At 44.4% G+C, this 14117-nt stretch overlaps 3 protein-coding genes across 5 annotated transcripts; 1 reads left to right on the top strand and 2 right to left on the bottom strand.

Moving 5' to 3' along the window:
- Positions 1-7: 7 nt before the first annotated feature.
- Positions 8-1031, bottom strand: tmem187 (transmembrane protein 187). The gene has a single exon (XM_048996397.1). The coding sequence runs from the start codon at positions 919-921 to the stop codon at positions 160-162; it is 762 nt and encodes a 253-aa protein (XP_048852354.1). The 5' UTR covers positions 922-1031; the 3' UTR covers positions 8-159.
- A 2996-nt stretch (positions 1032-4027) lies between these two features.
- LOC125720642 (uncharacterized) lies at positions 4028-10426 on the top strand. 3 transcript variants are annotated; one of them, XR_007385525.1, is made up of 6 exons: positions 4028-5351; positions 5882-6045; positions 6576-6693; positions 6855-7002; positions 7859-8057; positions 9238-10426. XR_007385525.1 is itself a non-coding variant. In XM_048996324.1 (5 exons), exons 1-5 carry the CDS (start codon positions 4245-4247, stop codon positions 8002-8004), a joined length of 1683 nt encoding a protein of 560 aa, XP_048852281.1. In that variant the 5' UTR covers positions 4028-4244; the 3' UTR covers positions 8005-8393. The 3 variants fall into 3 exon arrangements, 1 of the variants encoding a protein (XP_048852281.1); XR_007385526.1 differs by having other exon boundaries at positions 9355-9434; XM_048996324.1 differs by lacking the exon at positions 9238-10426 and having other exon boundaries at positions 7859-8393.
- On the bottom strand, positions 9292-13435 carry p2rx3b (purinergic receptor P2X, ligand-gated ion channel, 3b). The gene is made up of 12 exons (XM_048996367.1): positions 13314-13435; positions 12036-12171; positions 11840-11911; positions 11527-11596; positions 11332-11425; positions 11021-11098; positions 10724-10865; positions 10413-10549; positions 10020-10113; positions 9781-9846; positions 9557-9634; positions 9292-9423 (listed from the first exon to the last, which is right to left on the bottom strand). Exons 1-12 carry the CDS (start codon positions 13433-13435, stop codon positions 9292-9294), a joined length of 1221 nt encoding a protein of 406 aa, XP_048852324.1.
- Between the last annotated feature and the right edge of the window lie 682 nt (positions 13436-14117).

The raw sequence follows: 14117 nt of genomic DNA, 5'->3' as shown, positions 1-14117 counted from the left end.
AAGGATGTGAGACTGTGTGATTTTTTTTTAAAACAGAAAACAGACAGTAAATTAACAAGGCATGTAGGTACACCAACATTTTATAGTAAAGTCATAAATGTAAAGAAAAAGAAAAAGAATTGCCAGAAACTCATTTGTACGGACGCCGTCAGGGAATTTTCAATCCCTTTGGTCGTTCGTTTTCTGTGCAATTCGCGTCAAGCGTGTGAGGAAACAGAAGCTGTAGTGGAACTGCAAAATGTCACACACCTTGGACCAGAAGTGTCCAGTAAAATACCGAAACACCAGAAAGCGCGAAAGGGGCAGATCCAAAAGTTTGAGCACAACGAAGCCGCAACAAGACAGCAGAGCCAGGATCAGGTACCGCAGGGACGCTGCGTCTCCGTGCATCCGCTGGAGCTCAAACCCTCGGATGGCGGCGAAAGCGACATGACAGGCCAGCGCTGCCTCGAAGCCATGATCGTGAAGCAGCGCCAGAGCATAACTGGTCAGAGAGCATAAGACCACAGTCAGCGTGTAGCGCCCATGCCATCCGTGCGTGATGAAGCGGCACCACACGGGAACCCAGGCGAAGATCGGCAGGGTGACCCACTGGTCCAGAACAGCGACCAGCCGATTCAGTGTCGCCAGGCGGACCCACTGCATGGGGCCGTACGCTATGGCCATTAGAGCGAACACGTCTTTAATGTAAGCGGATTTTCCGCTTTCTTCGCGAAGAAGCCAGTACATGCCCATAATTATATATCCAAGGTTGACCAGGGAGTTAAAAGGCATCGCCAAGAATACGGGCAGCCGCTCCACTCTCCTCTCTGCATAGTGATCGTACGTCACGTCCACCAAAACACTGTCGAAAATACCACATGCAGCTACAGCTACGCACAAGGAGAAGGAAATTACCACGTGTCTTAAAGCTGTCCTCATTGTCTCTCACGGTGGACAGGCATTAAACCAAAGGAGCGAACACACCTGATAAAGTGTTTTTGTTTAGGGAAGCCACCCATTTCCTGTAAAGGCGGTCATCTGTGTCATGACGTTTCAAATAGAAGCCATTTCATTGGATTGTCCCTAAGACGTCAACAGGTTTATTATGCAGCGGTTGCAGGCTTTGACGGCCCGGGGTCAGGGACAAAGAGGCATGTTTAGATTATTATGAAAGCCACCCCTGCATTTCTGCCAGGTGCCCTTCTGAACTGAGGACGATTATGAAACATAACTGGGACCTCTTATATAAAACGTTTATAGATTTCACATAAATGCTGCCTACACATCTCTTAATTAAAATGAATTTGCAAAATATATATAAAAAATGATTCATACTAATAATAATAATAACCAAACAATTATATATAATTGTAATTATAGATGCGAATGCTTTCAGTTATTTTCCGTAGACAGCCTCATGGATAGTGCAAAGCGCAATTAGTAAAATCATTATTTCAATCTTTCGGATAGTATCACAACTTTACCTCTTGATGTCGCCGGTTTCCAGAGCTGATGATCCATCCAAGTTTAGTCATTTAATATCAATTCATCATAACGTGCATGCAAGTACATACGACAGCGGGCAAAGCTGTGTGGAGTGATTTGTAGCTTCTCAGATGCTCTCCTCTACCTATCTTCAGGACCCCTTCACCTATTACTAGGAAAAGCAGAGGCTCATATCCCAATGGATAAAGTGTCAGGAACAGCCCCTGCCCTGCTCCCTTGTGTTATGTCAGTTCCCTGTTTGGCCAACAGGTGTCGCTGGCCATCCATTTTGGTGTTAGGTCCTTATGCTTCTCCTGTTACCCGGCCACTGCATGGCTTAATGGACTGAATGGGCGGTTACGTCATCCAGGCTTCGCCTTCTGTTATGTGTTTATGGCTGAACTAGTTATAATTTAACATTTGTATTTCTTTGCATTTTCTTGGTTTATTATGTATTCGTGTGTTTCTATTACAGTTCCTTGTCATTGCTTCCCGTTATTTCCTGTTTGTAATATTAGCCTGTTACTTTTGTTATTTTAGTCTCTCCTGGTGTTTGATCCTTTGCCTGGTGATTTCCCTGACCTGTGCTCCTTTGTTATTAGTCCTTGTTATTGCCCATACCTGTCTCTTGTTTTTCTTTGTTGTGTATATATTTAAGTGCTTGCCCCTGTTCCTCTTATTAGTTCCTGTGCTCCTCCCCGTTTTAGTTCCTGCGTTTCTTTCTATCATACCTGCCTGTGATCCCTTTGTTTCTTGTTTTGCTTTGCATAAAATAAAGTCCCTTGTTTCATCTGAGCCATAGTGTGGATTATCCCTTCTTCCTGCCCCATTCCCATCCTTAAGTATGGGACATACAACAACAACAACAACAAATTTATTTTTATATAGTGCATTATCACAACATTACATTGTCTCAAAGCGCTTTACAGCATCCCCACCCAAAGCCCCCAGTGAGTAAGCCATAGGCGACAGTGGCAAGGAAAAACTCCCTAGAAGGAAGAAACCTTGAGAGGGACCAGACTCAAAGGGGGAGCCCATCCTCCAGGGGCCGGCAGGGATAGTCAAATAGAGAGAAATACATACAATACTGATACTTCGGCGCTTGCCTCGTTAAAGCGAAGCCAAGCAACTCGAAGCTGGGAGTTAGAGCTTGCTTCGTTTATTTGTTTCACGTAGCCGATGACATCCATTTCCTCCTGAGGTGTCAGAAGTTTCAAATCCTGTTGGCTCTTCAAAACTTTATAAGAGATGAATCCTTTTATAAAAAGGGAGGCTGGATTTCCATTCCCTCATCGTAAATCGCTTTGGATAAAAGCATGCGCCAAATGAATTATATTCATATTATTTATCATTATTGTACTGGCCAGGTGTGCATTGCTCAAAACATCCGTCCTACAACAATAACACATTCTCAATCTGCTAAATATCGTCAGTGCCCCCATGAGATGCCAAGCTACACCCCAAGGCATTAACATTTCATTGTTTCTCTCCTCAGTCCCCCATCTTCCTACTTTTATAAATCCCAACAAGTGAAAACAGTGGCATGTATTGCAGCACTTAATTGGTAACAATTAAACAATTAATAAGTTCTTGCCAGATACATCACAATATTTAATTGTAAATACTGATTGTAAATACAATACAAACGCTCCTCTACCTACGAATGAGATACGTTCCGAACGGCCATTCATAACTTGAAATGTCCGTAAGTCATTATTCAACATCATTTTAAGGGTATACGCAAGTACTAAGAACTAGGATGCTGGGAGTACGCACGCTACGCTGCTGCACGGCAAGAGCAGCGGCCAGAAGTCGTACTAGATGGAATTGCCGTGCAGACAAAAACGATTGATGTCGCGGACAGGAAACGGGAGCCCAATGAACATAATTTGGACTTACAGTCCTCTTAGTTCGTATGTCTGAACATTCGTAAGTTGAAAGTTTGTAAGTAGAGGAGCATCTGTATTTTGTTGTGAATACTAATGACTGAAAATACATACAAGTAAACCGAAAGAAACATAGTATTTCAGAAGAATATATTTAGCATAACACAATGAGATCCTGCTGTCATACCAGCCACATTATTCATTCGATGAAAACGCATATAGAGCTTATTCTCAGATTGCTCGAAGCATTGCCAAAACCCACTAAGGTTATTAGGATATTCCCCACCTTTCGATGATCATGTCCAGATTTATGCTATGCAAAAATTTCAAGGACCGGTGAAGCTTGTCATATGGGGTGGGGGTGGGGGGTTGGTAATAGAACATGTCAATTGGGGGATGGGGGGGAATGTTCAGCAAGCAAGATTTAATTAGTTTCACCATTTCCATTTCTCAGTTGTGATAAGTAGGCACAACCAACAAGGGTCTTAAAAAAAAGGCGTTGCTTGAAAATATATAGTTACGTTTTGGAAATTAACCAACTGCTGCCCAAAATTCCCAGTGTTCCATGGCCTGGTGTGCGAGATGATAGGTGGAGAGAGAGGGATGAAAAGAGACCGGCTGCCCAGCTTGTCTATCCTGTTTGTCAGCTTTTCTCTGCCAGGCAGTGAGGTTTATCAGGCTAACAGCCATTTACTGAGGGCTGTCTTTCAGCTCGGAGAATCGCAAAGTGTGGCAGATTCCCAGAATAGAAGAAACACAGAATACATGAGGAAGAATAAACTCTACTAATGCTGAAAGGCGTCAAAAGGACCTACTGAGAGGCTCGTCGTATGTCCTTGGCTTCTGCATCTCTCCCCCATCTTTCTGCAGGTGTCTACGAGAGATTTCACCATGGAAGATGAGTCTCTCCTCAGGGATTTGCCCAATCACGGCAAAATTACAGGCCTCAGAGAGGAAACAGACATATCACTCTCTGATGCTCTTCAGCCTTTGGGCATTGGAGTCAATCAGAGCCATGGGGAGTTATTTTATGTGGACCCAGAAAAGGAGGAGCCCCAGAGGAGCAGTGATCCAGTGGAGTCTACTTCTGAAAAGGCAGCTTCAGGGAGCCCTGATGTCATTCTCGCATGGAGGAGACATAGTCTGCCACCTCCTATGATTTACCTCAAACATCTCAAAGACCCCTCGAATGCTCCGGGTCTTCGTGATTCACTGAATTTGACCCAGAATGTGCTGGATAGTGTGGAGGGAGGCCATGGTGCAGAAGATGATGGAACCCCTACTGGAGAAGGGACCAGCCGGGGTGCCATGACCCCTGAGGAGCCCCAGCAGGGGGCATCTTGCTCCTCGGTGATGGCTGCAGACTCGCATGATGCCATGAGTCACGATTTTCACGTTAAGTTGTTGGGCCGTGAGGAATCTGCACAAGCTGGCCTTGCAGCCAAGGCATCCATTTTCAGTGATTTGGGATCCACCTTGGAATCTGATACCCACCTCCCCGAAGAGATCTCCCATGAACCCATCTCCCCAGAAACAGCCTTCGAAGCTCCAAGCCTGTGTGACCAGCTGCTCTCTCATACTGCAGAAAACATCCTTGGAGGGTCTAGCCAGAGCCTGGAATTTGAGGGAAATTTGAGAAAGCCAGAAGAAATCCTGGCCATGAATATGTCTACATCAAGCTTGGCAGCCTCCAGACATTATAACTCCCCAAGAGCGCTGCAGGACAACGGAAGCTCTGAGTGCTATGCTGGGAACAGTTCCGGGGTCCAAGGTCCAAATGCTGTACCTTGTAGTGTCAATAGGGGTGAGGAAGAAGCTGATGGAAAAAAGACCAACAAGGGGAGAAGTAGTCAAATAAAGAAATTTTCAAAGAAAATCAAGCAAAAATTGAGAGAAAGTCGCATTGGCTCAAGAAGAAAGGAGAACAAGGAGGATCCGCTGGAGGTATGTGAGAAAAACGGGGAAACTGAGCTGGCTGCCCAGAGACGGGACCATGGCGTGAGTCATGCCGGTCTAGCTGATAACGTAACATGGTTTACTTCAGGCGACACAAATCATGTAGTATTGTACTATTACTTATGTACTAATAAACTACAAACTAAGTTTTAATTACATACTGATCTCAAGTTAATTCAGTATTAATAAATCGTGACAGATCTTTCATGTCAAGCAGTCACTATATTTTTTTTACTATATCTGTTAATTCTATAAAACTTTGTGAACTACTTAAGGAACAAGTCATGAATAACAAGTTAAATACTGAGATCATGTTTGTTCAACATTAATGAATCGTGACACACCTTTTCTCTCAAGTAGCTATTATATTTCTTCATGATTTGTAATTCAGTAGTAACTGACAGTAGTAACAGTATTTGTGGCCTGCCAAGTAGTGTTACCCATAACATATGCACACCTTTACCTTTAATGGGGACGCTATCATTCATTTGTTCTCATATGATTTTGTAAATTTTGAACTGTGTTTGGTAGAGCAGGAGATATTTTTAATGTGTGTGTGTTTTTTTTATTAGGTTCTCCAGCATCCAAATCAGCAGCCAGTTATGAAGGATGATTATAACAAAGGTGTAGCCACTGGAAATCAGATGGAGGAGACGGCTGACTGCCACTATCCAGTTAGCACATACTTAGGCCAGATCACGTCCATTCAGCCGATGCATCCTGGGGACTCGGAAGGGTAGGTATAATATGACAGTTTAGGATCTATAAGCTCAGAATATTGTTGTCTACCTGACCTGTGAAAGTCCAAGTTCCCACAGAGCCTCCCTGCTAGCCCCTCATACCCATGCACGGCTCTGCCCTCTCCGGCTAGTCCGCTGTGACATTCCTGGCATGGTTGCCATAGCGCCGTGGTTGTGTCACAGCACTTCACATGTTTCCTCATGGCTGTCATTCCTGAGGCATTTTCCGATGGAGCGGAGAGCCTGTATGTGGCTCCATTTCTGTTCGCTTAGATCCTTTGTATTCCTAGGCTCTTCACATTTCTGCTTTGAGGATTTCCCCCCTGTTAAGCAGAACTATGGCTTTACCCTGAATGTGCACAGGATAATATGCAGTTGTTGCGATGGGAGCCTTTGTTTCACTGAACAAAACATTGGTTACTAGCTCCCAATGGCCGCACACAGTCTTCATTTCACTGTCAAATGGACCTAATATAGAAGATAGGGTGGATAATTTGGTGCTATACATGTTCATGGTGAATCACAGAGCCTCTCAGAAGAGACTGGAATCTGATGACATCTACGACACCTTGGAGTCATATATGGTGCAGCAGGAGGTGGAACAAGAACAAGAGGAGATGACTGCTGACTTTTCATGTATAAAGGTACAAGCAGCTGCAGAGGTTTCTGTTTAATGCAGAATTGTCTATATATAGAGGCACCATGGCATGCAGGTTCCTTTCCTGTTTCCTCTTATCATATTTATGAAAATAATGCCTTTCCTTAATGGTGAGCGTGTCATCTTCTTCTGTTGTGTTCTTCCTAGTCAGAACAGGTTCTGGATCATTCCGCTGTGATAAGTCATCACCACCTGAACAGGCAGCTGAGTCTCGGGGCCCAAAATGAACATGAGAGGGATCAGGGGCAGGGGAAGGCATGCGATGAGGGCATCAGGATGCCTCACGATTCTGCAGGTACTGGACATAATTGCCTAAAATACATACGTGACATAACAGACCTCCCCATTATGCTCTGCTGTGTGTTGCAGTGAGTGTGGTAACAGACCTCCCCATTATGCTCTGCTGTGTGTTGTAGTGAGTGTGGTAACAGACCTCCCTATTATGCTCTGCTGTGTGTTATAGTGAGTGTGGTAACAGACCTCCCCACCCTGCTCTGCTGTGTGTTAGAGTGAGTGTGGTAACAGACCTCCCCATTATGCTCTGCTGTGTGTTATAGTGAGTGTGGTAACAGACCTCCCCATTATGCTCTGCTGTGTGTTAGAGTGAGTGTGGTAACAGACCTCCCCATTATGCTCTGCTGTGTGTTATAGTGAGTGTGGTAACAGACCTCCCCATTATGCTCTGCTGTGTGTTGTAGTGAGTGTGGTAACAGGCCTCCCCACCCTGTTCTGCTGTGTGTTATAGTGAGTGTGGTAACAGACCTCCCCATTATGCTCTGCTGTGTGTTAGAGTGAGTGTGGTAACAGACCTCCCCATTATGCTCTGCTGTGTGTTATAGTGAGTGTGGTAACAGACCTCCCCATTATGCTCTGCTGTGTGTTATAGTGAGTGTGGTAACAGACCTCCCCACCCTGCTCTGCTGTGTGTTAGAGTGAGTGTGGTAACAGACCTCCCCATTATGCTCTGCTGTGTGTTAGAGTGAGTGTGGTAACAGACCTCCCCATTATGCTCTGCTGTGTGTTATAGTGAGTGTGGTAACAGACCTCCCCATCCCGCTCTGCTGTGTGTTATAGTGCGTGTGGTAACAGGCCTCCACTGCGGTTTGTTACAGTTATCTCCTGTCCTCATATTACCCCCCCCCCCCTCCCAGATTCGCAGGCAGCCCCGGATCCAAGTTCTGTGGGACTGGGAGGAGCTGACTTTGGTCGTGTGTACCGGATCCCCCGCTTCGGCATCTTCAAATCACCCCCTCCCACCTCTGCCTGTCCAGTGCCCCCCAGCTCACACAGAGCTTAGTCCAGTCCCCCACAATGGTGCAGGTCCATCCATAGGCACGATACCTCCTGGAGGTGGGTGTCCTCTTATTGGTTAAGAGATCTGAATCCTCTTCTCAGTGTGAGTCTCAGCTTTATGGAGGACATCTTATGCTGAATAAATAAAGGCCTCATCTGGCCACCTCTAAAGAAGCAGGACTTATGAAGAAAATAGCAGAAATACAACAGGCCAATACAACAGAGTCTTCATTGTATCACGTGACGTAGCAGGACCTTGTGCCTCTTCAGTTTTTGCCGTACATGGTCATAGAATGACTGAAATCATTAAAGCAGATAGTAACAACTTTTGCACTTTACTGACATCCCTTCCCCTTGGCATAATGGAACAGGGTGATTGCCTGCGTCGTGTAGCTGTGTGTAGCCTTGCATGCCTCCTGTTGTCTGCGGAGTAGTTTGACTCTAACTTGGTAAACAGTAATTGAAAAAGGGTGTAAATGTTGGCTCCATCTTGTGGTGAAATAGTAATATAACACAACTCATTACAGTCTCCAAAAGCAGCGTCTGTTTTCACCAATTTTATAAAATATAACGGACTTCTTTGCTCTGCAGCATGAAGCTTATGACACATATCACATTCATTTAAATGCACAAATATTGAAAAACGTACATGCGTGCAAACACAGGCATCACTTACTGTCACACAATAACAGAAAGAAAATTTAAGTTATTGGTTATTATCAAGTTTAATTATTTTAACTTTCTCATAGCCTGAAATTTTACATTTTATTTTTGTCAGGCAAGTATAGAGCAGTTCTGCATGTCTCATAGGAAGAGCTCTGAACGGGAGGTGATGTTTGAGCACATTTCCTATCCATTATAATGTTAACGTCACTCTCCTCTTTATTTCCATCTCATTGTTGGTTATGCTGTTGCATGTTCACTGTATTGGTCGGATTTTTCAAAAAACAATGGAAATATTTCAAACAGGTCAGACTACACTTTATTCATATGAAGAATTTTGACCCTCAATACGGTCTTTAGTCTGTTAAAACTAATAACAGAGTAACATGCAACGTACAAGACGGAATGAGTTTTAGCAGGTAATGTCTGAATTTTACTTGTTGTTACATTCTTGTATCTGTTTATTTCCTCTAAGAGAAGTATATGAGAGATTAATTTTGTTTCAGCCAAAAAAAAATTAAACAGATTAAACAGGGCAAGGGAAAATGCTATTTTTCACTATATGTTTTTACAGGGCTCTGTGTTGCTACTCTGTATCCCTTTGGCTCCACAACTGTGTCGTTAGTCTCTACTGCCCAAAAGAGAAACCCCAGGACTCATTCGACCACTTCTCATCTTGTTTGACTGACAGCTGATCACAGCTGCTGCGGTGCAGCCCGTTACTCTGGGAGATGTTGGACATTATCTGGGTGTCTGACACCTGAACAGAACCACAGAGACATCGTGAGGAAAAGTGCAGCACCATCCAGCTGAATATATACAGACAAACAGACAACATAGTATCTCATTGGCTGAAAGTCCAGATAACGGAAAAAGATTGGCTGCTGCGTTACCTCTTCAAATTTCTTGGCCTTGTATTGCTCCGCCCCCTTCAGGAAGTTCAGAAGGATGATGTCGCAAAGAACTGTTCCCTGCAGCCAATTATGATGGAGGTGAAGACAGAAGAGTAATGTATGAAATATGTATTAGACAAAATTACTAGTACTGATCCAGTGTGTTCACTGTTATGTTATCATATGAAGGCCCTCTGTCTGCTTCAGTAACTGGCAAATCTCACCACTCCCACAGAGGTAAACGCTGCAACCATGTTGATGATAGTTGGGATCATGTTGAACTTCCCGGCCTATCAATAAAACAAAGGTGCACAGGTGTACAAAAATTCTCAACAAAATTCACAGCATCCTACATAAAACAATATTACTAGAGCAAGGGACCTCCTCCATCATGATACAAGACCGTTCTTAAACACTATCTGTAGTAGGTGCTCATGGGACATGTAGTCGCACAGAAACTCACGTTGCCATTGACCAGCACATCAAAGCGGATGGCGTAGGCCTTGAGCAGTGTGCGGTACTCAGTCCCATTGTCCATCTTGTAGTACTTAGCATACCTGATACCAAAAGAATTAGAAGAGGTTAATGGGGATTCTGTTGCTCTTCAGTAGCAGGGCTGATTGACCTTCAATAACCATCTCTGGAATTTTTTGATCCCATTAGACGGTGCGTTTAGATTACTTTGGAGCAGGCCTTGAGCCCTTTTTTTGTACAGAAAGCACCATCTGGTGGAATCAGAAAATACCGCAAATGGTTCATGAGACATTTTTGCCATCACTAACCTTCGGTAATGGTGCAGCTGCTTCTCCAGCGAGAATAGACCTTGTATTCAAAAAATAAGCTTAGCGTTCATTACCTAAAATTGTACCCAGGAGACACGCTGGTTTTCTCAGAAACGGCATCTAGTCGCGTGAAGGAGTAGGAGGGGTTGCAGTTGTCCTCTGACTTGTCCAGGTCACACAGCCATCCGATCTTTATCCCTATCACTCCTCCCTGTGCAGACCAGCAAAGAAAAAAGATTTTAGAATAAACATGAAAACAAAATGTATGGTCTTTTTAACAAAACAGGCTAGATACGAAGGCTACATATGTTAATACAGATGTAATGCAGAGCCAACGCTACCCTAAGCAGAGGACTCCTAAACAAGCCGAGGAACATGGTCTCACTTTATGGGCCAAAGTGGTGAAGTTCTGGTGAGCAAAGCGGATGACGTCTCCCACCCGGAAGATGGGGCAGTAGGTGTCGTTGACAGGGTGAAAGTTGCACTTTTTGATGTAGGTGTTGGTGATGTTGGGCAGGAAGTTACCCCTGGGGTTGGGGATGGAGGGGGGGGGAGAGAAGGGCTTTGTAACAGGGTGTGTTGCTGTGTCACTCCTTATCACTGTGCTTCTGTGATGTGTCACTCATGAAAAGCATGATAAGCATTAAAGAGCCTGAACACAGAACTCTGGGCTCATACTGACTTTGTGAAGTTAAAAAGTGGGAAGCGGATGCTGTTCTTGATGAAGATGGTGAAATCCTCCACTTCCATCATGGGTTGGCTGAGAGAGAACAGACAGTGTAGTTATAGCTAATACAGTACAGTGCAAATACAGTGACTGAACACTACATTAACACCGCACTGAAATAGGGTTAATACAGTACCTTATATATATAATGAGTGAACACTACTGTATATTAACACTGTACTGAGAGAGAGGGTTAATACAGTACAATGTAGATACAGTGACAAAGCACTTTGTTATATTAACATCACAATGAAAGAGAAGCTCACATTTTAACATAGTCAATCTCAGCTGGACACCATCCTCTTATCTCACAGGTGTCTAGGGAGCTGTTGAAACTGACACACCTGCCTGTCATCACACCTGCAAGAGATGTCACATTTAACTGTTTTCATCTGAGCAGTTGTGCTTCAATAAAATATGGTGGATCTTTTCCAAAGCAAAGGCAGAGGGGTGTAACGGACCGTTCCCTCCAGGCTTGTTGGTGAAGGCCTTGCAATCACTGTCATTTTTGCAGGTGTACTTAATCTCACTCTGGAAAAAAGAGGATGAAGTGAAGAAGCCATGACAGAACACAGAAAATGCTGTCGAATGGGTAAATATCGCTGTTCCTGCAGGCTAAGCAGCTACACAGTTCTGCACTGGGAAAACAATCTGTAGATGTGCTTCCTCCTACAGTGGCTCAGGTCATGATACCAGCGGCCGATGGAATAAAGCTAGAGTGACTAAAGATGAAGCAACAACAGTCATGCGAGTAATTCTGTCCGCAGTGCTGACCTCTGGACAGGAGCCCTGGACTTGATTCTCAGTGGTAATGAGCTTGGTGATGATACAGAAGACCGAGGCACCCTGACAGAAGCACAAAGACAAATGCCTGAGATAGTGAAGTACCAGCAATGAAGCCAGCTTCCCCAGTTGTGGATATGATATGAGCTGCTCATGCAGTGCAGAAGTAAAAGCCAGGGTCACTGACCTGAGTGGGGATGACGTAATCGGCCACGTCCATGACTCTGTTATTATACACACCGAAACCCTTGACTTTGGTCATGACGGAGGATTCTATGGCCGAGTCCCACACCTGGTATGCCTTCTCATGCAGGAACACCCAGCTGGGGGACGTTGAGAAAGCAAGAGAATCAGAGTGCATGTGTGCGGCTCCTTAGAAAAACCATCACTCTCGGTAATAGGGAAAAGACCAGCGCTACTTCTCAGGGGTAGAAATACTGAAACGATTTGTGGTTTTATATTGCTGGTATTAAGCCTTAATGCTGTTAATGTTACTGTTTAACGAGTTAAATCTGGAGCCGCTTGTAAACCTGTATTAGTGTTAATATTTAACAAGAAGACGCTTTAGATTCACTGAGATTTACAGTATAACCATTATCTGTACCAATGAGTTCTGTCTGGATCATGCATCACACCCTGGCCCTGCTGGTACCGATCCAGTAAAGTACAGAATGATTATCTGTGCCAATGAGTTCTGTCTGGAACATACATCACACCCTGGCCCTGCTGGTACCGATCCAGTAAAGTACAGAATGATTATCTGTACCAATGAGTTCTGTCTGGAACATGCATCACACCCTGGCCCTGCTGGTACCGATCCAGTAAAGTACAGAATGATTATCTGTACCAATGAGTTCTGTCTGGAACATGCATCACACCCTGGCCCTGCTGGTACCGATCCAGTAAAGTACAGAATGATTATCTGTACCAATGAGTTCTGTCTGGAACATGCATCACACCCTGGCCCTGCTGGTACCGATCCAGTAAAGTACAGAATGATTATCTGTACCAATGAGTTCTGTCTGGAACATGCATCACACCCTGGCCCTGCTGGTACCGATCCAGTAAAGTACAGAATGATTATCTGTACCAATGAGTTCTGTCTGGAACATGCATCACACCCTGGCCCTGCTGGTACCGATCCAGTAAAGTACAGAATGATTATCTGTACCAATGAGTTCTGTCTGGAACATGCATCACACCCTGGCCCTGCTGGTACCGATCCAGTAAAGTACAGAATGATTATCTGTACCAATGAGTTCTGTCTGGAACATGCATCACACCCTGTCCCTGCTGGTACCGATCCAGTAAAGTACAGAATGATTATCTGTGCCAATGAGTTCTGTCTGGAACATGCATCACACCCTGTCCCTGCTGGTACCAATCCAGTAAAGTACAGAATGATTATCTGTACCAATGAGTTCTGTCTGGAACATGCATCACACCCTGTCCCCGTGGTACTGACCCGATAAAATAAGTAATAATGAGAAGCTGGACGACCCGGTTAATGATGCCGATGGTCCAGCTCTTCACCACCACTGACTTTGTGGTCTCGTAGGTGAAGAAGTCTGTGATGCAGCCCATCATCTGGAATCTGTGCTGTGCTGCCCGACCCACGGAGATTCTGCAGCGGGATCCCGAGTCCCTGCACGTGAAGTTTCAGTCGACGTCTTCAGATTCAGCAGCTTTGTTTTAATGCCCCGTCTGAGTCTCTCTGCCTGCACTCTGTCATCTTCTGAAAAAAAAACTGATACTTTCCACGTATTTATTCTCTCAGTTCCTTTAGTTTATTTGATGTTTTCACAATCTTGCGTCTTAAGCCTGGTAATCCCCGCCTTTCTTTGTCCTAGACGTCGCTTTGCAGCTTTTAGTCTCATCATTCACCCTCTCTCTCCCCTGCTCTCATCCTCACACACTCCCTCCACACACATGCACACACACACACACACACACACACACAAATACACACAGACACAAACATGCAGAAACCCATTCCTGCTGTGCTTGAAATGCATACATCCCCCACCCATTTACCACAGTCATGATCCTGGGGGGTTGGAGGGGACACATTACAGGCAATTTAGGTACATCAGTCAGAGTAGCTACAGGACAGGCCCAAACACACAGGTCTCACCTTGTACATATTCTGTTTATGCACATTAATTTATTTATTTTTTTTAAATTGCAATGTTTACTTATTATGTCATCTATTTATGTTTACCTTGCTCTTCAATACATTTTAATGGTCAAATCCAGGCTGCTCTAGTGC

Source organism: Brienomyrus brachyistius, chromosome 25, assembly GCF_023856365.1.
Source record: "Brienomyrus brachyistius isolate T26 chromosome 25, BBRACH_0.4, whole genome shotgun sequence".
NCBI lineage: Eukaryota > Metazoa > Chordata > Actinopteri > Osteoglossiformes > Mormyridae > Brienomyrus > Brienomyrus brachyistius.
This window is presented reverse-complemented; position numbering and strand designations above follow the sequence as displayed.

What these genes read in the sequence shown, in the direction of transcription:
- tmem187 (XM_048996397.1), bottom strand. Translation starts at nt 921, where the DNA reads ATGAGGACAGCTTTAAGACACGTGGTAATTTCCTTCTCCTTGTGCGTA.
- LOC125720642 (XM_048996324.1), top strand. Translation starts at nt 4,245, where the DNA reads ATGGAAGATGAGTCTCTCCTCAGGGATTTGCCCAATCACGGCAAAATT. An exon ending in CATCCTGGGGACTCGGAAGG is followed by an intron (nt 6,046 to 6,575) that starts GTAGGTATAATA and finishes GGTGAATCACAG; the next exon opens with AGCCTCTCAGAAGAGACTGG. An exon ending in CTGACTTTTCATGTATAAAG is followed by an intron (nt 6,694 to 6,854) that starts GTACAAGCAGCT and finishes TGTTCTTCCTAG; the next exon opens with TCAGAACAGGTTCTGGATCA.
- p2rx3b (XM_048996367.1), bottom strand. Translation starts at nt 13,435, where the DNA reads ATGATGGGCTGCATCACAGACTTCTTCACCTACGAGACCACAAAGTCA. An exon ending in CAACAAGCCTGGAGGGAACG is followed by an intron (nt 11,426 to 11,526) that starts GTCCGTTACACC and finishes CATCTCTTGCAG; the next exon opens with GTGTGATGACAGGCAGGTGT. An exon ending in CGTTTACCTCTGTGGGAGTG is followed by an intron (nt 9,635 to 9,780) that starts GTGAGATTTGCC and finishes AATTGGCTGCAG; the next exon opens with GGAACAGTTCTTTGCGACAT.